The 23,915-nt window shown below is 37.7% G+C and overlaps 1 protein-coding gene across 1 annotated transcript in view; it reads right to left on the bottom strand.

Moving 5' to 3' along the window:
• Positions 1 to 5,894: 5,894 nt before the first annotated feature.
• PEX1 (peroxisomal biogenesis factor 1) overlaps positions 5,895 to 23,915 on the bottom strand; it is a 43,916-nt gene continuing 25,895 nt past the window's right edge. Inside the window, 14 exon segments of the mRNA XM_020987413.2 lie at positions 5,895 to 7,228; positions 7,768 to 7,898; positions 8,317 to 8,514; positions 10,223 to 10,453; positions 11,464 to 11,640; positions 13,921 to 13,932; positions 13,934 to 14,025; positions 14,115 to 14,257; positions 15,161 to 15,225; positions 17,023 to 17,157; positions 18,813 to 18,979; positions 19,202 to 19,391; positions 20,557 to 20,711; positions 21,779 to 21,949. Of these exon segments, the coding sequence (XP_020843072.1) occupies positions 7,144 to 7,228; positions 7,768 to 7,898; positions 8,317 to 8,514; positions 10,223 to 10,453; positions 11,464 to 11,640; positions 13,921 to 13,932; positions 13,934 to 14,025; positions 14,115 to 14,257; positions 15,161 to 15,225; positions 17,023 to 17,157; positions 18,813 to 18,979; positions 19,202 to 19,391; positions 20,557 to 20,711; positions 21,779 to 21,949 (1,952 nt within the window). The 3' untranslated portion in view covers positions 5,895 to 7,143.

Raw genomic sequence — 23,915 nt, 5'->3', positions numbered from 1 at the left:
GCCACTGGCTCATCAACAAAATCCTTGGCTTCCAGACTTTGTGTAGCATACTCTCCTTTTATACAAAAAACAAAAAAAACTTGTGCACCTCTTCCACTTCACATAAAGCAAGATACACAAATAATTTTAGTAGCTTGTATTTTATTCAAATAAAATTAAGATTTATTAAAATTTCAAATTGTAAGAAATAAAACAAATTACATAATGTAAAATACAACTTCCTATGAATAAATACAAATTCTCATATTTATAACAAAATAACTGTTATTTCTATGGGTAGACTTTTTTGGTAACAACATTTCTGAAAACACTGATTATATTGTTACTCATAATTCTTTTTCAACTGCTAATTGAGATAGGTTTTTTTCAAACAGCTGAAGCAAGAAAACTCATTAATGATGTTAAAATTTCCATCATTCTGCTTAATAAAATTGCTTCTGGTCAAATGATTAATGAATAAGTCGTTACTTTCTTCTATTTAATTTGTAGGCAAGTTTTTTTTTAAAAATGGAAAATATTAAAATTCATAAACTGATTATCCATCTTTTTCATAAATGCAACCACATCTTTCTGGATCAAAGTATGAATCTGTGGACCCTGCACTGAATTATTTAGAGTAGTTGTCTTTTCAAAAATATCTAGCAAGTTTACAAGTTTTAGAAAGAAATTTATTATAAAATTAATTCGCTTCACCTTTTATTATCACTAAGAGAAATGGCCAGTTTCTTCTTGCAGATCAAATCTTTTGAAGTACTTTGAACTAAGAAAGGCAGCATGCAAGCAATAATATAGAAGGGTTCTGCTTTCAGACCATCACACTGTTTTGGTAAGAGCCTTCCTTTTATTGGGCCGTTTCTTTCGTTTTGTTTTTTTACAAAACCAATAACTCTTGTTACAACAATTTGAAAAATCACATAGTTCTTCACTTATATTTTTTGATACAAGCTGTTAAAGAAAAAAATTAATACTATGCTTTCATTTTTAGGTTTATCCACCAGAAACAACTTTGTTTAACATTAATTTAATATCCAAGCATTTCTGGCTTTGAAAGAAAGAGATGGCCAAACTCTTCCACTCCCCCAATTCCAATGTTCTCCAATATGACTGCCCTAAAATGATTTCAGGTAACATTTATAGAAATCACAAACACACAATTTATTGTTGTTCAGTCATGTTCAGTTGTGTCTGACTCTGATCCCATCTGGGGTTTTCTTGGCGAAGATACTGGAATGGCTTCCCATTTCCTTCTCCAGCTCATTTTACAAATGAGGAACTGAGGCAAACAGAGTTAAGTGATTTTCCCAGGGTCACAAAGCTAGTAAATATTTGAGGCCAGATTTGAACTCAGGAACATCAGCCTTCCTGACTCCAGGCCCAGCTTCCCATCCACTTTACCACTGCCCCATATTGTACTAAACACACAATAAATAAATGTTTATTGATTGAATAATGGAATACATTGCTGCACTTTAAGGAATAACAAATATGAATTCAGTCACATGAGGAGTCTTATGTAAAGTGATACAATGAATAAAACAGATAAAAATAATATGCACAATGACAACAATAAAGGCATTAAGAAATACAATGAACAAATACAATGGGTCGAATACAATGGACAATATTGGTATTATATTACCAAAGCTAAAGCAACATATCCTTCCTTTTTGTTAAGAATCAGCAGACTTTCCAAACGAAAAGTGACATGTAGTATTATTTAGCACTAATCTTATTTGGCTTACATTTTGGGGGAACATACTCTTTTTAGATGGGTTTGGATATTTGTTGGGAATCATCTGTTGTGTTCAATCAAAATGTATACATTTTTTCTTAATAAAAAAATGAGTTTCCCTTGGGCAAATAACAACAAAAATATAATCCTTTTTTTCTCTCCAAAGACTGCTAAGCTCCCATTTTTTCTTCTGGAAAGGTTCAAGATCCTCTAAGACCATAGAACTATACCAGATGAGGTAAGAACTAAAGACATAGGAAAATGATACATTTCAGGCTCCCTTCTGTGGTTCTAATCTGCAAGGAAGGGGAAGCATCTCTTAGACAGTCCTCCATCAATGTATTCCCTGACTGCACCTCTACTTAGGTAATAGTATTCTTCTGGCAATTTGAAAATCTACATCGGGGCGACTGAGGCATTTTACTGTGGTTCTGTGCCTTGATTTTGAAAGCACCTAGGATAGAGCTTCCTGTAGGCACTTTATAAATGTTTATCGACTTACTAATAGAGATCAATTTAGTATTATCCCTATAGTATTTGAACTCTAATCCAAAGTTCCTTTTCTCTTCCAATCTTTACTTAGCACATATAGGAACAACTGCTTATCTTTGTTTTTCTGATTTCATTATTCAGATTCAGTAGAAAAACTACTTTTTTCTAGCTATCAAGTAAATATACAAGTACTCTAATGAATCCTAAAATGAGATATAAAATTATTCTATATAAATAAAAAGTCTTAGTAAAAATAAAAGTATAAAGTATCAGTAAAATATAAATAAAAAGAATAAAGTATAAATAATAACAAAAGTACAAAGTAAAAGTATAAACAAAAAAACTAAGTATAAATCAATATAAGTAAAGACCTCAAGTCATTATCAGGTACTGTTCATTATTACAAAGCAATTCTGGTGACATTAACATATTGTTCTATTGTGGGACATACAGAAAGAGCTTAAAATATTAATACAAAATGAAGTTATCAGCAAAATTAGGTAAAAGAACATTAAATGTTACACCAAGGAAACATCTTATCAAATCTTAACTCCAGAGAAGACTTCAGAAGCTTGAGAGAATGAGAGATAAGAATGGGAGTAAAGAGTTCAGTGTACTTTTGAATAACAGAAATACAAAACTAAACAGTAAAGATGTAGTTTAGAAACATTCTGATAAATAGGACAATGGGCAGATTGATGTCAACCCACCACATCCCCTTCAATGGCTATTGATGGATGAGTGCTAGAGATTGTAGGGGTGGGGACAATGCTTGGCATCATGAGAAATGATCATGATGTACAAAACAAAGGCATCAATAGAATTTATTTTAAAAGTACAAACATTTTAAAATCTAAAAAAAATCCCAAAACCTAGGACACGAATAACTTGAAGTGCTCAGATGAAGTCTCCTGGACACGGAGAGTGGCTAGTTATATACAGATTTCTTTTGCTTTTGGAGGTTTTCTGGATGGATAATTTGTTAGGGAAATCTTTCTAACCAATAATTCTTTTTCAACTTGTGTTCTACTGGGAAAAAAAAATGTTGGTCTCTGGAAATAAAAGAGAATCCCACCTAAGAATGTAGCAACTGTTATGTTGCATACTTAAAAGAAAACTCTTAGGGAAACCATTAGCAATAATAACAGCCATTCCTTGATAGGTAAATAGTCAAAGGATATGAACAGACAGTTCTCCAGGGAAGCCATCCAAGATATTGATAGTCTCGTGAAAAGATGCTCCAAATAACTAATAATTAGAAAAAGTCAAATGAAAACAGCTCTAAGGTTTTACCTTTCATTTCTCAGACTGGCAAAGAGGATTACTAATAACTAAAAAAAAAAAGGTGGTGAGGAGTGTTGTTGGAGGGGCTGTGGAAGACATGGCACATGAAGGCAACGCTGGTGGAGAGGTGAACTGCTCCAGTCACCCAGGAGAATGATGCCCTAGTCATTAAACTGTGAACATCCTTTGACCTAAACCCTACCACTAGGCTTAGGTGCCAAAGAGATCAAAGGAAAAGGACTACTGTGTACAAATGTAGATTAAGGAATAGTGTCAAAAAAACAAAAAGTGGGTTGCTGAAACATTAAAAAAATGCACAGAAGAGACCAGAAATAAGTTCTGAAGAAAACAGAGACAAGCAGGATACCTTTAAAAGTATGTTGAATTTAATATATATGTATATGCATTTTTAAAAGCAAGTAATACTTATTGGACATTTATAATTGCATATATAATCCTCTTTTTTTGTTGTACTTTGTATATGGAAATTTTTTTTGGTGCTTAAGTTCAGAATAAAACAAAATTTAAAACAATCAGTATACTTAAAAGTACAAAATGAAAACTGATAGCATTTATGTAGTGCTTTTCAGGTTTGCAAAGCTATACATATATATGTGTATACGTATATGTATATATGTATCTATCTATATATCTATATGTATATATGTGTGCATGTATATATATAGAAATTATCTCATTCAATCCTCACAACTACTGTGTGGGGTAGGTAAGGATTTTGAGTCTGACAGAGGCTGAGTGACTTAGTGACTTCAGGTTACATGGCCAGTGTCTGAAGCAGGATTCACAGTCGGGGCTTGCTGACTCCAACAACATTCTATCCAGTGTACCACCTATATATTACAGAACTAGGTGTTTTGGGAAGGCCTGGATTCAAATCTGCCTCTAACATCTGACTGGCTATGTAACGATGAGCAAGTCCCTTCCACTCCAGAGCCTGACTTTCCTCATCTATTAAATGAGCTGACTTGGTGACCTGCTGCATCCTTTCTTGCTGAGCTTCCACACTCCATTCATCCTCTGAAGCCTCGAATTTGACTGTGAGGCGTAGACAGAAATGGTCCTGATAAATCATGAGAGGGCCCAGGGTCAGGAGTTAAGCTGAAGACTCTGGTTCTTCAAACTCAGGTGAATTATGTCTCTGGGTCCCTCAACCCCAGAAATTCCCCAGATTTCTAAGGTATAAAATTTCATACCTGGCCCTCAGCTAAAGGAAGATAAGGGGAATAAATTGACAACCTGACACTCAACTGTGTCTCGCTGTCAGTCTGGTTTTAACAGCTGAAACAAAAACATCTGATTTTTTATTTTTGTTTATAGTATTCAACGCTTTGGAAACCACTTTCCACACATCTTCTGCTCTGTACCTGTGACCAAATACTATCTTTTGATTGGTGGTCCTATGAAGGAGCCCCTTTCATCTGTGCAGATCCCCTAAAGCGGATCGGGGCATTAAGACTAAGTGATTGGTGTGCCCAGGGTGCCACAGCTAGAATGGGGTCAGAGGTGGGACTTGAACCTAGGCTTTCCTGACCCCAAGACATGTCCTGTGCCTACTTGCTAAACTTCCACTCTGCATAGGATCATTATTATCCCCATTTAAAATTTTTTTTTATTTTTTTGGCATGGCTGGCAAGTTTATTGGATGGGTGTTTCAGTGAACTCCAAGTTCAGTACAAGAAGCAGATGACTAAGAAAAGTCAACAGCTCCTAGGCCCCACCTAGGTGGGGCAGCCCCCCCCAAGACCCTTCCAAGCCCCAGCTTCTCCAGGGAGAAATTGTCAGGAAAAACTAACTTTACTTCTGAACCATTCAGACCTTGGGGGGCCAGAAGCAGATGCGAGGGCCCTAAGAGGGAAGACTGTCTAGTCTAAATGGAAGGGGGAAGGACCCTTAGGGCTGGAGTCCTCTCCCACCCTGGGCAGCAAGCTGTGCCTCCCCAAGAAGCCTCCCACTAAGGGGAGGGAGGACTCTGCTCCGGCCAGGGCGGCCCAGGAAGCCACCATGCCCACCAGCCAGTCCCATTGCCAGGGACTCCTGGACCACCCCGCTTGCTCTGGGTCTGCATGACCTCGTGGGACTGCGGGACCTTGTCTCCTGGGTTACATTTCAATTAAATAAGAGAAGTAAAAACTGCATCTGGGTATTATCCCCATTTGTAAAGATGAGAAAACCGAGGTTCAGAAAGCTCAAGGGATTGGGTCTGTGGTCACCTGGCTAACACACCGAGTCTCTCTGGACCACAAATCTGGCTCTCCCCCCATGAGGTCTCACTGGTGTCTCAGCTGGGACTCACGACTCAGAGCTTTAGAAAAGTTGGTTTAAGTTTTTCATCCCTTCAAACCACTTTAGCACAGCACACCCAAGGTCATTTTAAAATCTTTTTTAATACCTTCCAATTTCTTGAACTCACTCAACTCTAATTTATAGACAGTACAATTTGTGAAAAACATTCTTGAACAGGAATTCAGAGTAGCACAGAAAACTAAGCCACAAACACTGATGCTTTCTTTGAGCAGTGGATGATTCCTCCAATGGGGTTCGACAACAGTCAGCAGTAAATGGAAGGTGCTGATGCTACCAAGCTTTGTCCTTGAAAGCTTCAGGAGCCCTGGTGCCCCTGGGACAGGCATTTCCTCCAGGTCTGACAGCAGGAGCTCCCCAGTGGCCAGCGAGCCCTGGGGATTAGCCTCTGCAGTCTCCCCTGGTCCTTGGCCTCCAATGCCACGACTACATGCAAAGTTTCCCTAGCTTGTTCTTCCCTGGAACTGCCTTCAATAACAAGGGTCGTCTGCATGCTAAGATGAGGCCCTGGTCTCCTTAACGAGGTAGAAGTGGGAAGAGGTACAGGGAAGCCGTGGCTGGGCTCATGCCTCATCCCCTCAGGCAGTTGTGATGACAGGGCAACGAGGCAGTGAAAACAAGAGGGGGTGATCTTCCTACTCCTGAATGCTGTATTTTTGTTTCTTTAGCTTTCTTCCTTAACTAGTATGTGGTGATGCTAGATTCAATATTTTAACAGACGTAGAAAAAAATGTTTTTTACAGGTCAAACAGAAATTAAATATCTTAGTAAATATTGAAAATTCTACTATTACACAGTTCCAATGGATATAAATTGTGTGAAAGTGCCACTTTGTTATCATGAAAAGAACTTATCATCTGATGTGTGTGTAAGACGATGTCATTTATTTCCAAAATAGTCCTCTAAATCATGGAGTTGTAGGGAGCAAAACAATGAACACATTTTCATGAGACAACTGAAGGTGTTGCTATCAATGATTTCCAAAAAATAACACATAACTACAAATTCTAATGTCTCTTCAGACAAAGGGACAAATAGTTAGATACATATTCATCCAATATTATTTCATTAAGTGCTTAATATTGGTTTAAAGGAAACAAAATACAGAATGCAATTTTAGAAATAAATTATTCTTCCATATTAAATAGCAAGTAATTCTGGTCACTAAATAACCTCAATATTAACAAATCTGTGTTATCTTAACTTGATTTGTTAAGTTAAAGAGAAATTTACAGACACCGTTTAAAAAATGTCAGTGCAGTGGCATACCACTTCTAGATTAAAAAAGAAAATGAAATAGTAAAAGTTTACTTTTATGCTAAAGTTACTTTTTGGCCTGGTCGGAAAGTTGTTCCACTTTGACTTTTCCTCTTCTTTGGATTTTGAAAGTTATCATAGCTATGGGGAAAAAAATATAATTAATGCTTTTCTAACTTATTATAACAATATATCATAACAATATTACCACTGATAAAACTAGTAACTACGTACAGAATCAGTGCTACATTTTAAAAGCTGGAGGTATGAAGTTCTCACCACAGTTTCAAGTGAGAAGGCAAAGAGACAGGATTTATTTTTATGAAAATTTTCAAGTATTTCAGAATTAGATTTTTCTGGAAGCTCTGGTTCCTCTTTTTAGGACTTACAAGCAATTAAGAGAAAATAAGTTAATTCAAAATAACCCAATTTCACCCCACAGGAAAGAAAAAATTCCATTTCTGATAACTGGTGACTTGAGAGTCTGACTCATTTCCAATGCTGTTTTTTTATATACATGTGCATACTAGGCTCATTTTTTCCTGAATTGGTCTGAAAATATAAATATTAATTATTATTTCTGAAATAAACTGATTATATAAAGCATTTCAAATTATCAACTGAGTAATCACATTAGAAATATTAATATCTAAGTTTCTAAATCAAAAGTTACCACTTACAGATCAGCAAAATTCTTCCAGTCATCTGGACTAATGGATGGTCTTGTGTTACTGAGAGCAGTAACTAAATGAGCCTGGCTAATGGCTAACGCATTCTTAATTGGTCCTGGCTGAGCAAAGGTAACATCCTCCTTGAATTAAAAAAAAATAAGACAATGACAAAAAGCTAAATTAGTATCACAAATATTTCTAAGAGGTTACTTCTACATATCAATTTCTTCAAAAGACTATATATTCATATACTTCAGAATATCACAGAATATTAGAATTATAATAGACTTTGGAGATCACTTCAATTCCCTTATTTTGTACATGAGAAAGCTCCTCTCTTAAAATTATATAAAAAATGCTTTGAAAAATATATGCGAAAGGAATTAAGTTCATGGTTGATTTGGTTATTCCTTCATTCATGTGACTATTGCAATTAGCAATGAAACTATGGGAAAGAAATTATTTATGAACCAATAAACGATGCTCTACTCTTCTGTACAAAAGAAAACAAAATTGAAGCACAAATTCAACATGAATTATAGACTATAAAAGCCATACTCCATTTTGGCTCCTGTATCTTTCTTTGATGGCACTGATTTCTGCCTTCATCTGATCTCTCTGCTCCTGTGTGAGCTCTTGAAAACTTTCTTGGGACGACATCCTGAACATCGGGGGGTGTGAAAGCACCTGATCTCTCCCAGTTACTCCGGCAAAATCATGAGGAGTGGAACTGGGTCCTGATAGGCACTGAGAGCTCTGTAGAAGTAATTGTGAGATGAGGGGAAAAAAAAGAAAAGGTATAAACAATTCTTGAAGTTTATGACATCTTTCAAGAAAAAAAAAATTTTTAACCTAAGTCAAGCTAAGTATTTTCACAAATTGTACAGTGTAACTAAGCATGTTTAAAAATACTTCCTTGTTATATAGAAAGAGACCAGAACTTTATCTTGTAGAGGTCTTTACTATGTAGTCAGTTCACGGGGGACAGACCTCCACTTTATCACAAAGTCTTTTGTAACTTAACCCCTGGGTTATGTTAGAGTACAAACAGACCCATATTACCCAAGCTTAAACTTTACAGTGAATAGCTATGGTAAGGTTCACGAATAGCCCTATAGAGTAAACAAAACAAACAACCAACAAAAATCCCCCAGAAGAATGACAACGCTTCAATTCAATGCTTCTAATCTTACTGGTAACAAAAACAGGGCACATTTTCAAGGTTTACATTCTCACATAAAACGTTACTGGCAGTACAAAATGTTTTGAGTACCATTATTTGCCAAGAAATTGTATCCAACTGACTTCTCTCTGGGGGAAGTGCTAAGTCAGTGCTGTTCTAATTGAATTTAAAAAACATGTTTTCTTAACATTTAATCTGAAGTTATTTTCATTCTTTTTAGAAGAAAAAAGGGTACTTTTTATGCCTTTATCCTTCCCACTGACACTTGGCCTAAAAATGTTATAGAAAGGTAGAACTTTCTGACATTATCCTGAGTTGTTCAATGATTCTACACTAAAAAAGATGTTAACAGCATCAGTATTTGAGGAAATTATTTTTCAGGAAAATTTTTTTAAAAGTTGAGGAGAAATAAAGTACAAATCAATCCAATAGAGTGGGTTTAGACCACACACAAAAAAATACTGAGACATAAAAAAGTCAAAATAATTGAGTCTTAAGGACCCAATTAAATTGGCCTTTTAAGATTCAATGCCAATTAACCAAACAGAATTTTTCCTCTCTAATCACTTGATGCTTTACCAAAAAAAGGTGCATCAATTTACTTGTCTCTCTCTTATCCTTGCTTTTGTATATCTCTGGCTGCTCAATGAACAAGGGACTTCATTTTTACTTTAAATCTAACTTTTTACATTGTTCATATCATTCTGAAGAATCCCCAGCAGATATTATTTGCCTTTCATTTAGTTATCTTTGTACCTATTTTTAACAAAACTGTGCTAGATCCAAAGTTCAAAGAGAACAAGGCAGTAGATAACAGCACGGATTCTACTCTGTTTGTTTAAGCAAATCCTCAGGGGACCAAATGAAGAATGATTTGCAAATGTTGATGTTATTTAGACAAAGCCTAAGTTAGTGTTCCACGACCATTCCTAGTTATCTAAGGAAATAAATATTCAGGAAACCACAGCTTAAACGCTGTCTACTTAGTAGCTTGACTCTTATTCAGAGAGGGCTTGTCTTCTTCACAAGCAGTGAAAATGGCTGCCTAGCATCAATCAATGAATCCAAACCCAATCATTCAAGTGCATGACTAGGTGAATGCATCCTTCCTCCACAGAGGAGCGGGTCAGTGAGAAGAAGAGATTGATAACCCAACTTCTCACAGACTGTGGCCTCATATGCTGGAAGCATCTAGTACTTGAAGAAGTCTGCGAGCTCAGTTATGTGGGAGGCCACATTTACACCTGCACATTTAGGAAAAAGGATGGCTCCACCAGGTACCAGCTCAGAAGAAGTTCCGTTTCCTAGCTCTGACTCATAAGAGCTTCCAAAGTAGAGCCGATACATGTTGAATTTTGATTCTTCGGGAAGCAGATCAGACATCTCTAGGGAAACAAGAGACTGTTCTAGACCACACTCTCCATCTCCAGCTGAATCTTCAGAGCCACTGCTGTGATTAAGGAGAACCATTGAAGACAGGCTGAGGTCACTGTCAGAACTGGAACCAACATCCTAAAAATGGACAAAACAAGAAAGCCTGGTAATGATTTAAATTCGTAAAAATTAACCACCAGTGTAGATATTATGATAGAACAATTAAAATTCAAAGAAATCAAGGCATTTCATATGCTTTCATAATATTTTCCCCCTGATTCTCCAATACATTTGGGGTATGGGGAAATAAAAAGACAGACTACATACTTAAGAGACTTATCCATCTCCCCAACAAGCCCATGGTAAAGCCTGTAGGCAGTTACCTTGATTTTTAATGTTTAATGGCTCAGTTAATTATTCTACTTTTTTGTCATAATGGAATGAAAACTGCACAGCTGGGCCTTCTGTGGGGACAGGTGCGGGGGATTCCACTATGCGTTAACAAACCAATTTGTTCACCAAGATTTATTAAGGGCCCAACATGGGTCAGGCACTGAGTGAAGCTATGAACACAAAAGGACGACACTAGTCCTATCCCTAGGGAGCTTAAAGTCTATTGGGAATACAACATGAGTGTTCTGATACATACAAGAAGAGCTGTACTGCGCTTTGTAGGGTAGGTAGGAGGAATCACATCTGGGGCTATCAAGGCTCTTGATGGTAACAACACCTGAGTTTAAGCCTTAGAGGAAGCCTTGGCACAGCATTCAAAGGATGGGGCACCGAGGTGTGAAAGGGAGTGTCACATGAGGGGAGAATGTAAGGATATGCCATGGAACTATCCCAGAAGAAACTAGACTATGAAGGGCTTTTATGCAAACAGCCATGGGGAACCATTGGAGCCTCTTGAGAATGGGAAAGATGGCTGAAATTATAGCATGAAAAAAGAATGAACTCAAGTTCACAAGAATAAGATTGTTTTATGCAGAAATCTTCCCAAATAGGACATTCTCCAATAAATGACTTATGCAGTTTTATTACAGTTAATGAAGGTTACCCTTTCAATAGTTAAAATCACGTCACAATAACTATAAAAATAACTGTCGATATAAAACGCCGTGCTAGCTTTGTCTCTCCAGTGACCTTACTTGTGACAAGCCTGCCACCCGCCTGCCATGGATTGCCTCGAGCTGAGCATTGTACAGCAGAGCTTTCAGATCCGCGCCCGTAAAGGAGCCAGTCACTGATGCTAAATGCTCGAGGTCTACATCATCTGTCAGAGGCAGAGAACCACTAAGTACTTTTAAAATTTCAAGACGAGATACCTGAAGGGAAAAATATAAGTAATATGAGAAATGAGAAAATTAACTATTGTCCTAAGCATATTTTTCTCTATCCATTTCCTATTTTTCTTGACACTATTTAGTTATTACAAATTATAGTATACCCCAATGTCTCAAGAATTCAAACTGTAGGTGACCCAAACAGCTTAAGAAAGACACATGGTGAGTATTAAATATATGTTGTGACATCCTGGGAAACAGCATAGCACAACTGAAAGAGGACTGGTTTATGAATAAGAGGTCCTGGGTTTGAATCTCAGCTTTGCTACTTTCTGCGTGTCCTTGACAAGTGACTTAACCTCTTGGCCTCAGTTTCCTCATCTATAACATGAGAAGGCTACACCTGATTTCCTCTAAGGCCCTTCCAGATCAAAATCTAGGATCTTAGGAATAATGATGTGTAAGAAGTGGCATAAAAGAGATCACGCAAAAAAGGATGATTGGAAAAGGAGGTGGGACAAATGCAGAACTGAACGTTTTATGGCCTGGAGGGAAGTCTTCCAGTGTGCTGGGTAGTGATCTGGATAGCTGGAGATATTTACAGGAGCCTGGATTCCTCACTGAGAGTGCAAGTCTTAAAATGTAAACTTCCTTTTTTAATTTTTAAGAACTGTCCACAAAGTTTTATTAAAATAAATTACTTTCTATAAAGTCTACTTTCCTTGTTAACCTTCCTCAAAATGGAAAGGAAAGGTATAGATAGGAAAATGAATGAAAATCGTAAGTTCTTCTCATGTCTGCATAAATTTCTTTTCTTGAGGAACTGGGCAAATGTCAAATTCATAGTCCTGTGTTTAACAAGAGTGATTCAAAAGGACATCAAATATCATACAAGCCACACCAATCTGAACTAACCGAAAATGAACTGAGTAATTTTTTTATATCTTTATAATCTTTAGTTTTAAAGATTATATATATACTATATATGTATATATGTGTAATATATATTATATTATATTTTAGTTTCAAAATGCCATCAGAGCTATATGTTTTTTCTTAAAAGGTCCAAGGTCTTTTAAGTTTGGTGCTTGTCAATTAGGGCAGCTAGATGATGCAGTAGATAGGGTGCTAGGCCTGAAGTCAGGAGCACCCGAGTCCAAATCCAGCTTCAGACACTTGCTGGATGGGTGACCCTGGGTTAAGTCAGTTAACGCTGTTTGCCTCAGTTTCCTCATACATAAAATGAGCTGGAGAAGGAAATGGCAACCCACTCCAGTGTCTTTGCCAAGAAAACCCCAAATGGAACCATGAAGATTCGGACACAACTGAAAATGACACAACACTAGTTAATTAAGAATGTGAACTCTGAGGATGGCATATGGCTAACAGCATCTGAACCTAGGAGTAAAAACCTACTCTGGAATCTACACATATTTATTCTAACTGGCCAACAATTTCAGGGTTTTTAGCTTCTTGAGGAAATCGTGGGGTAGAGACTTCACATCTTCTTCAGAATACTTTTACTTTTAGGACAGCTAGACAGTGCAGTGGACAGAGCACCAGCCCTGGAGTCAGGAGGACTCGAGTTCAAATCTGGCCTCGAGACATATTATACTTACTAGCTATGTGACTCTGGGGAAGTCACTTAACCCTAATTGCCTCCCCTCCTCCCCCCCCAAAAGTAATAATAATGTTTTAGGGGCAGCTAGGTGGCGCAGTGGATAGAGTAGCAGCCCTGGAGTCAGGAGGACCTGAGTTCAAATTCAGCTTCAGACACTTGACACTTACTATGTGTGTGACCCTGGGAAAGTCACTTAACCTCACTGCCTAGTCAAAGGAGGGAAAAAATACTTTTACTCTGTGAGTAAAACAGGAGCACAAAAGTTCTAAGGACTTTTTGTTGTTCAGTCATGTCTGACCCTTCGTGACCCCGTCTGGAGTTTTCTTGGCAAAGACACTGGCGTGTTTTCCATTTCCCTTCCAGTGGATCCATTCTGTCTGACAGTCAGAGGTGAAGGAACTTGCCGAGGGTCACACAGTGAGCAAGTGTCCAAGGCTGTCTTTGAACTTGGGTCTTCCTAACTCCAGGCCCAGTGCTCTAACCCCTGAGTGACCGGCTGCCTCTTGGAGGAGACTTCTGAGCTGCCTTAAACGTTTAGTTGCCTCTTAAGTTCTTAGCTGCCTTCTAAGGCGTAGGGCCGACAGTAAGAAAAACAGTCCTCTTAACCAACTGCAAGACTGCTGCTGTTGTTGGATGGAAATAAAGCTCACAAGGGAACACTACAGACTGCTGGCGTGGGACCATACGGAAGAGATCATCACCTCGTCAGGAGGGAGGACAGTACACACACTTGTCCAGTCGACCAGGCCTCAGCAGGGCAGGGTCAATCAAATCAGGGCGACTAGTAGCAGCCAAAACATAAACACCTGAAGGAAGAAAAAGAAAAAATTCTCATTATGATTTGGTAACTTTCTTGCATGTGAAAAAAAAAATCTTGAGCACTGACAACAGTTACCCTCTAAGCCTTCGACTCCATCTAACTGAGTTAGTAGCTGGTTAACAACGCGGTCAGTCACGCCTGTATTATCGTGACCTCGTCGAGGAGCAATGGATTCAAATTCATCAAAGAAAAGAATGCAAGGCTTGGCAGCCTGTGCCCTGGAAGAAACACACAGTTATGATCATCATCAATTCTGAGAAAGTAAAAGTACTTTTTGTGGTAGATAAGAACTGGAAATGAAGCTGATGCCTACTGATCAAGGAATAGCCAAACAAACTGTGGTACATGAATGCGATGGAATATGAGTGTGCTGTAAGAAATGATGACCAGGACGAGTCAGAGAAGCATGGGAAGACTTACACGAATGGATGCAAAGTGAAATAAACCGAGCCAAGAAAACAGTGCAACAATGTCAGCGCAAAGAACAATCGCAGAACGATAAAGATAAGCGCTGCAGGATTACAAAGAACAAGCTTGGCCCCAAAGAAAAGAACAGGCACGGAAAAAATGCAGACAATGTCGGATTTTTGGTACTAATCAGTTTTACTGGATGTTTTTCCTCTTTTTCATTTTTAATAGCTCTATGGGAATGGAGAAGGGAAGATCCAGGGGTAAATTCAGGCAGCATAAAAACAAAAAATATTAATAAAAATAAACTAAAAGTGTAATACGAATTAATTCATGAATCCTAGTACCAAACAGTTACTGTGGTAGGTAAAACATTTGCAAATACTGATCATTAAAAGTTTAACGTTTTTCTTTCTACCTATGGAAACTGTAAGGTTTTGTAGCTCACTCTACAATACAAACAAAAATTTAGTATATGGTAAAGGAAGAATATTAGTCTATCTGTTCTTAAATATAAATCCCAATAAATAATGTCAATTTACAAATAACATCCAATTGAATATAAGGATCTTTGACATCCAAGTTAGTTAATAAAACACAGGTTATGAACACAAACTCTATAAAGTATAAGTTATCAAAAAAACTCCTTCAAATAATGAAATATTGGTACATATTTCTTAACTTAAAATAGAACAAATATGTGGAGAACCAACCTGATAAAAATATCTCGAACAGCTTGTTCACTTGCTCCAATATATTTACTGAGTAGTTCTGGCCCCTATCAGGGAGAATATAATTCTATCAGCATTCAAAACAAAGTTATCACTTCCATATGGAATCTATTTCTGGTTATCAAAAAGCATTCTTAAGAGAACCATCACATATTTAAAAATCCAATATGAGGTAATGGGAAATTCAAGAAATAAGAACAAATTAGTTGGTTTCTCCCATATTTAAATTAATGATTATGTTCTTTTACCAGCATATTCATACTTAAAAAATAAATGCTTGTAAGATAATAATTTTTTTGTTTCACTGAAGTGATGCCCTTTGGTGCTCTGTCCTGGTATGGAGGTAACCCAGGGCCCAAAGGCTGTACCAGTAGTGGACAAGCCCTGGCAGCTCAAGCCAAACATGGGCCCCATCCAGGTCACGTGTCTGCTGTATGAAGATAAACTTAGCTAAGTTTGGAGAAGGTCGATTGCCAGGTGATGACTACTGTTGACCACAGCATCTTATAATGATGTCCATTCCAGAATGGTGGGGCTATGATTTGCCCTGGTAGAAGGAATACATTCAAAAGTGATGACATCCTCCAGCCTGCTGGCGGAGGTGCTACATCTCAGCTTCTGTTGCTAAAGAGACTCACCCTATTAGAAAACTCAGGAGACTCCAATTAGTGTGAAGAGATGTGGAACTCTTTGGCTAGCATCTTCATTTACTGATACCAATGTATGTAAGTTTTTAAAAGGAAAAGGAAGATAAAGTATACTTTTCTCTAAAAGTAAACTTTAAAATTCAACAGTTTAAATAGTTTAAATTAAAAGTAAAACAAATGTTTCACTTGGTAAATCGATGTTTATTTTACTTTTCAAAACTAGGACTATTGCTATTAAAAATTATACTTCTTTAATGTGAACCAAAAAAAAAAAGATCAATGACAAAAAATAAATTGAATTCTTACAGAAAACCAGTCATTATTCAAGACAGCTATGTAAAACTTGGAACATATAATTCCTCCAAATTTCTGGTATCCTGGACATTATTAATGCAACACTCTCTCTCTCTCTCTCTCTCTCTCCACTAACCGGCTTAAAACTAGCTTATGACTTTGGGCCACACTGTATAAAATACTCTCAAAGTAGTCTATGAACAAAGGGCTAAAAAGCTTACAATTAAGGCCTAGAGCACGAGAAGGGATGTATCTCTTTTTGACACAAGCTACAGATTTTCATTATAGAGATTAGATTAACCATTTTCATGTAATCTTCCTATTAATAATCCATCCTACAATGCAATTTGTAGACTTTGGTCAGTGAGATTAAAGGTTCTTCCCTATAAAGGAAGAAGCAAAATCAAAATGCAGTCAATATACAACAAAAGGTAAACCCAGAAAGTGTAACATGCCAAAGAAAATGTGCTGAAACTTTGTTGTAATGACAAATGCAAATAAGAAAATTGATAACTGAGGATTCTGGAAAGAGAAAAGTAGGAGAAAAGGGATTTGCCAGGACTACCCAGGAAGGGTGATGCTCACTGACTTAGCAGGCATATTTCCAAAGATAAATACATATATTATCTTTCTGGCATTAATCAATCTTGTGTAAGCATGTATTACAGGCCAATTATCTCAGAACCTAAGTAAAAGAGCCATGTCAGCACACATACATACACGTATGTCTACATACATACACATATATATCTGATTTTCCATTTAGGCAGCCAAAGGATATAAAAAGTGAGATAATAATTTGATCTCTCACAGTAGAATATCATTATAGATAGAGCCTTCTAAATAGCAAGGCTGACTGCCAGTTTCCCATGTAATGCTTATCCTATACAATGTTTAGCATACCTTGATGCTGATAAAATTCATCCCACTCTCTCGTGCAATCACTCCTGCTATTAATGTTTTTCCTGTTCCAGGAGGACCATACAACAGTATTCCTGTCCTCTGTCGGATAGGCAAGTTTGAATATAAAGCCGGGTACTGAAAAATATGACAAAGAACTAAATTCTCAAACTGAAGTGACCAATCAGCAGCTAAAATGCATTTAAAGAAAAAATTCTTCAGAGTCAGTCCAAACTGTGCCACTGTCAAATCACCCAAGTGGTGCCGCTTGTCTGAAGGCAAAAAGCCCAGCAACAGTGAGGTGCTGAGGAGGCCACAGTGCTTAATGAAACTAACAAATAATAAAATATTTTCTACGTGTAAAAATATAGGAAAAATACATTAGCTAGCAGTATTTGCTGCACAAGAATTAGAACAGTTCAGTTAACATCCTCCATCTTACTCTCTTTCCTTTTCTTCTCAGGTTATATATGGCATACTTGAAAATAAAGCACAGCATTAAGAAAAAAAATCACTCTATGACATCTGCTGGACTGTAAAGACTCTAAGGGCAAGACTGTTATCTTAGTATAGTTATTTTTATGTCCCTCAATGTCAAATACAGTACCTTCTACATAACAAGTACTTAGTAAATGGGTGTTTATGAATATTACTTCCTCTCCCCTTGTTCACTGGTTTTGATTTTGTCACATCCCAAAAGATATCAACTCAGCCCTGGTAGCTGGTGGTGCAGTGATCAGAGCTCGGCCTGGAGTCTGGAAGACCTGAGTTCAAATTTGACCTCAGATATTTACTGGCTGTATGACCCTGGACAAGTCATTTAGCCTCTGTTTGCCTCAGCTTCCTCATCTGCAAAATGGGGATAACAGCACCTGCCTTCCAGGGTTCTTGTGAAGACCCAATGGGATAATATCTGTGAGATGCTCAGCACAGTGCCTGGGACATAACAGGTACTTTATAAATGTGAGCTATCCTCCTCCTCCTCCTCTCTCCACGACTATCACAGTCATCCGGCCTCTGGGTTCTGATCTTTGTTGCCCAGGTACAATATCTGAGTTCTGAGCCCTGTTGACATTCCCTTTAGTTGGTGCTTGGCATAGGGCCTGGCACACAGTAATAATTAAGTCTGAACAGATGGTTGTTTGTTGACTTGATCTGCAATCACGGTAGTTGTCATCCGCGGTCATCTCCTGTGCCAAGCCCCTTCTTCCCTAGGTCTTTCAGATCCTTGGTCTTTGCTACTTCAGTCCTGAGTGCCTCTGCTCACCACTTCAACCCAGTGACTTTCCTAGATGCTGCTGTACTAGCTTTGAACGGCTGAACTGCACAAACTTGCCTCGATGATACTTTCTACCTATTCTGGCTGGTATCAATTCCCTTAAATTCTAAATCTGGCTTGATGTGTTGAACTGCCATCGAACTCAAACACCTCCCCAGATCTGAGTCCATGCGCTCCTGCCTTGGGCAAGTCTGAGTGCTGACTTTTATCTGATGAACAGAACTGAAATGGAGGACATTTGCCTACAAGAAGCTGCCTTCTGTAATGGTAGTTCACTTAAACTCCTAGAAGCAAAGTCAAATCACTACTTTGCAGCTCTTTTGGAAGTTACTTCTTCCAATTAAAAAAAAAAAATAAGGGCAGCTAGGTGGTGCAGTGGATAGAGCACCAGCCCTGGAGTCAGGAGGACCTGAGTTCAAATCCGGTCTCAGACACCTGAAACTTGCTAGCTGTGGGACTCTGGGCAAGTCACTTAACCCCACTGCCTAGCACCCCCCTCCAAAAAAAAAAATACCTTGGCTGGTAACTGGATGGTATCCATGAGAATCTGCCGAACTTCATGTAAGCCACCAATCTTGTCCCAGCCTACATCTTTAGGCTTATGCAGGTTTACATTTCGCAGAGATGTTGGAGTAAAGCCTTTGAGACCTTTTTGAAAGTCTAATGTTTTTAAAAGTAATCCTGTTTTAAAAATAACAAATAAAATAGTTCTGGCACTTTGATATTCAACAAAATGAATTTTCAATATATTTCACTTGTCTTAGTTCACAGTTCTATCTAATCAATGCCTCCTTAACAAATAAAATGAAAAACAATTAAATCTCGATTTTGGCTAACTGCAATTACATTTCTACATGAAGGAAAACACAGTCCTCAGCTACAGATTTTGCCAGTAAAACATACCCTCCTTTGTGCACACGTTCCGGCTGGAGATACAGGCATGGACAGCTCGATCCACAAGCATTGTGAAATCTCTAGCTACAAAACCTTCAGTTTCTTTTGCAATACAACGCAGGTCAAGATCAGTGAATTTATCTACATCACAGTTAAGTTTATTTTTTATTACACAATGCAGAATTTCCTGTCTTTGTTCCTGGGAGGCAGGGGGAAACATAATTAGAATTCATAATTCTAATCACATCTAAATTTTCTGCACATCATCTTTGAGAAAATTCAGTGTGATAAAGCTAATAATTATTTGTACTCATTTTAAAAAACTGTCTTAATAAATCAAGTGGAAATATGAATACAATACACTTCTTTTCTGGGTCTTGAAATGCCATTCCAAAAAATACATGGATAAATCAATATACTTATTATTACAAGTTGAGTATACATGAGCAAAGGTAAAATTTTGTATTCTCAATCAAGGTTACTTAGTAATCTATGTTTTACTCTGTGCTGATCTGTATTACTAAAACATACCAATGTTTTATAGACTAATTTGTATGAGCACAGATTCAAGAAAACAGGCTAAGCCTAGGGAAAATCAAGATAATAACAAAAAATGTAAATAAAAATTTAAAATCCAGTTGAAGGTATAGGAACATTTATCTGATGCTTCATCGTGATGATTCCGAAGTGGAGTAGGTAATATAGGCTGGTAAAAAAATTTTAGGCTAATAAACTTTAAAAAGAAAACCATCTACATTGTTGTTTTTCACCTAGCTGCTCCACCCCACCCCCACCTCCTACTCCCTACCCTGAAAAGGAATATTCTCTATTTATGATAAGCAATTCCCCTGACAATCATACAGCAACTGGCACGCTGGGTTTTTCTAAATACTTTTCTTCCTTATGCTGGATTTGGCTTGTTGTAAATCTGAATACAATAGCCCTTTATTAGCCAGTGGACTTCCCTACCTTCTAATCCCATGTCCAAAGGAGTTTCTATGAGACCGATTTCATAAGCTATTATCTAGAAATCAACAGAATTTTTCACAGGACTATCTTGGGACACTTCACATAATCTCAATTAAAGGCAGGGAGCCCATGCAGGAGAGTAGGAAAAACACTGCCCTAACAATCAGGAGAGCTCACTGGGCCTGCTCCCAAATCCCTTTTTGTACAAAGCAGGGAAGTATTCAAAAAGAGGTTGGATTTTGGAAGATGTTTTCAGTCATAGGTATATTAAAGCCCTGAAATTACATGACTCATTTTTCAACTTGCCTTCAAAACTAGAATATGAGGCTTTATTGTTCTTTCTACCCAGAGACAGCCACAAACAGTTTAACCACTTCTTTCCCAAGCACTGTTACCTGATCTGGAGCATTTATGGGCTGGAAGCTCTGAAATACGTGGATTCCTTGGGCAGAAACGAGTAAAGGGTGCAGAGAGTGCTGAGTCTGGCTTGTAGCAATCAGAGCAATCAAACTTCCCATGGCAATAATCTCCTTGATCATGTCTCTCAAAGCTAAACATAAGCCACATTTCTCTATTAGCATAAAAAGCTTAATAGCAACAAAAAAATTTCTTAGGTCAAATGTGCTCCATGTGCTTTTAAAATTATAATGGTCCACAGCTAATCTCTCATGGCTTTCTGGAAAATAACTTCACAACTATACTATTAAAAAATATCTAACAGAGCATGGGAGACTACAGAAATGAATAGTGTATATTTCTCACTCCATGTGTCTGGTGATATTTCTTATCACAACATTTTGCAGATTTCAAAAGTGAAGTAGATACTATATAAAAATATTTTGGGGTCACTTAATAATTTCTCTTTTACTGAATAAGCAAAACTTTGGCTGACAACTTCTAGAGGTGACTGGCCTTGATAAGTCTGCAGCTGAAGTGGGCGACAACACTGACAAATGCAGACTTACTATGTATACTGGCTTGCCTCAGAATTAAGGTTCACAACCCCTTCAAGAGACCTACTAGAAGAGAAGGCTGTAACCTATGTGATGTTTAAAAATGAGAACATTACAAAAGTCACTAACACCTCAAACCATGAACTAGTATACTCTATCAATTTCCATTTTAACACTGAAAGAAACCCCTTTACAAAAGTCAGGGAGGACAGAAGGCTCTAACCAAGAAGCCTCTGGTCCTTGTCCTACTGTGTAATTTCAATATGGGATAACTGCAGAAAGTTACTCAGACCTCAGAGACTACATTATCATAATAACTGCAAAGTGCCTTACATACATATCTTATCTCATTTGATCCTCACCATCTTTCAGGGGTACTGTTCCCATTTTACAGATGGGGAAAGTGAGGCTTGGAGAGATTAAAGGACTTGACTGAGGTAATACAGCTAGAAAGGGTCTGGGACAAGATATGAATATGCACCTGACTCCTGGTCTGAAACTCTTAATCTATTATGTCTTAGAAATATTTATATAAACCACACAAGGCTGCAGAAAATCCCCCTTTACAAAGCTGCCCAGCAAAATGGCCTGGACAGCAAGAGAGCCACAGAAGAAATTTTGTGGCAAGAGAAGATTCCCTCCAAGCAAACCCTAGCTGCCTCACCATATGCCAGCCGCTGACTCTGAACTGCATTAGGACCATGCTCCTGCTCAGGCATGGTGGATACACCGACAATATGGTCCAGGTCATCCAGGAGAACCACAGACGGCTGCCTCCATATGGCTTCTGAGAAAGCTGCCTCCAGGGCCTTCTGCACGTTCTCAGGTCTTTTCCCTGAAATACATGATAAGAAATGCTCCAAATCTGATTTAGGGCTGCAAAGACTGGAAGGCCAGACAGAAATAGTTCCTGTTTTACGTGGACCTATTTCACTGGTGTAGGGAACTCTAGGTGAGGCAAGTTCTTCCACCAACTGCTATGTGACACTCTTAGCAATTGCTAAGAAAGTTAAGCTGGAATCCAATGATCCAACTTGAGGATTCAGATGTGACTGACCCACCAACTTCTAGAAACTGGCTCACTGTGACGGTGGATGGTTAACAGTGAACAGGACAGTTTACCAAGAATTCAGGCAGCTTTGTCATCAGGGGTGTAGATTTATAAAGCAGAAAAATAGGACATACTGTTCAACTTCACAGGATTTTTTAGGACTATGGAAAAGTTACCAAAAGATAAGAAAAATATTAAAACATTTTAGCATCTAAAGAGATGTAAGAAATCACTCAATACAGCTTCCTAAACAGATTTAACCATGAAATATTTTAGGGTTTGAAATAAACTGATGGAACTTACAGTTAGACTATTTACAGAATAAAAGGGGGTTGGGGACATTTTGGAACAAAATACAGGAAGTTAAACCTATTGTAACATAGAATATTATACCATGTAACAAATATTTTGATATATAACTTAATATTCTAGAAAAAAAATATTGTCACCAACAAAATTTTCTCAATGAAAGTCAAATTCACATTCAGTTGAGCCAGCAGGTTTCTGCAGAAAAAGACTGAATTAAAACTATCCTCCTGTCCATCCCACTTCCCACTCCCTCCCCCCTGCCATTTCTCAGATGTAGAAATAAGGCCCAGAGGGGGTTAAATCAAATGCACAGCAGCATACTTTGAGTCAATGGCAGAGCTGTGAGTGATTCCCAACTGCCTGCCTTCCCACCCACTTTCTATCAAATCATACAGCCTTTCAAAAATAAAATGCCTATGCTTATAATAATAGATCACTAAATTTCAAAACTCAAATGAATCTATGTCCAGAGGACACACATTCTCTGAAAGAACCCCAGCTTGACTAATTCAGCAATTACCTGGAGGGTCTTTCCTGACTTGTCTTCTCTAGACTAATTTTAAAGAAAAGTGGCAGTGCCCTCTTATTCCTAAGAAATGTGGAAAATGTGATGATTCAAAAGATTGGACATGTGGACGAATTTTTTAGAGAAATTCTTTTAAAAATGAAAATCTCTTAAAAATAAAATTTCTTATTACTTTCATCCCAAATGAGTCAAAGGCAATAAAGAAACTACCATTTTAAAAAATATCATCAAATCAAATCTTTACTTTTTTCCTACTGGCTGACAGAAGAGTCCCTCAAAAACCTCATTCTTAAATTTAGCTATAAACCATTCATCATAAAAAGAAATCTGCATTTGTGGGAAAACTAAATTGTTACTAAAATTAAAGAAGCTATCTATAAAAAAGCTTAGAGAATAAATGTTCAGGAAAATATTTACTAATGAATCCTTGTAATTACTGACCTAAAATAGAATCTTGCCTATTTTGATAACAAGACTCTAGATATAACAAAGAAGTAAAAGCAAACCAGTCTTGCTCTGTGGCTGCGGGAGTATCTGCCCACACAGAAGGCTTTGTTCACATTTCCCTTTGGCTCAAAGTATAATCTGAGCCCTTAAAACAGTTACCCAAATTCCCAACTATGCCAACATATAAGTCTGACCAACCTCCAAGTAACAAGTCTAACATAATTAGTATCCCAGCTTTGTTGCCTACACATATGAAATCATACCAATCATCAAAGTAAGCAAAGAGCACAGACCCATACAAATGGGACTTCACTGGTGACACACCCAGGAAGGAGCTCCACAGTACAAAAGACAAAGCTCACAGGGGATTCTGTTTATTTGCTGCTCCCAGAGAGCCCACGCTCTCACAACAGTAACACCCCGAGCCAGCGACTCAGAGCTGCCCAGAACATCAAGCCAAGAAAACTC

This window comes from Phascolarctos cinereus, unplaced genomic scaffold (assembly GCF_003287225.1).
Source record: "Phascolarctos cinereus isolate Bilbo 61053 unplaced genomic scaffold, phaCin_HiC Scaffold_1;HRSCAF=81, whole genome shotgun sequence".
NCBI classification, from domain to species: domain Eukaryota; kingdom Metazoa; phylum Chordata; class Mammalia; order Diprotodontia; family Phascolarctidae; genus Phascolarctos; species Phascolarctos cinereus.
This window is presented reverse-complemented; position numbering and strand designations above follow the sequence as displayed.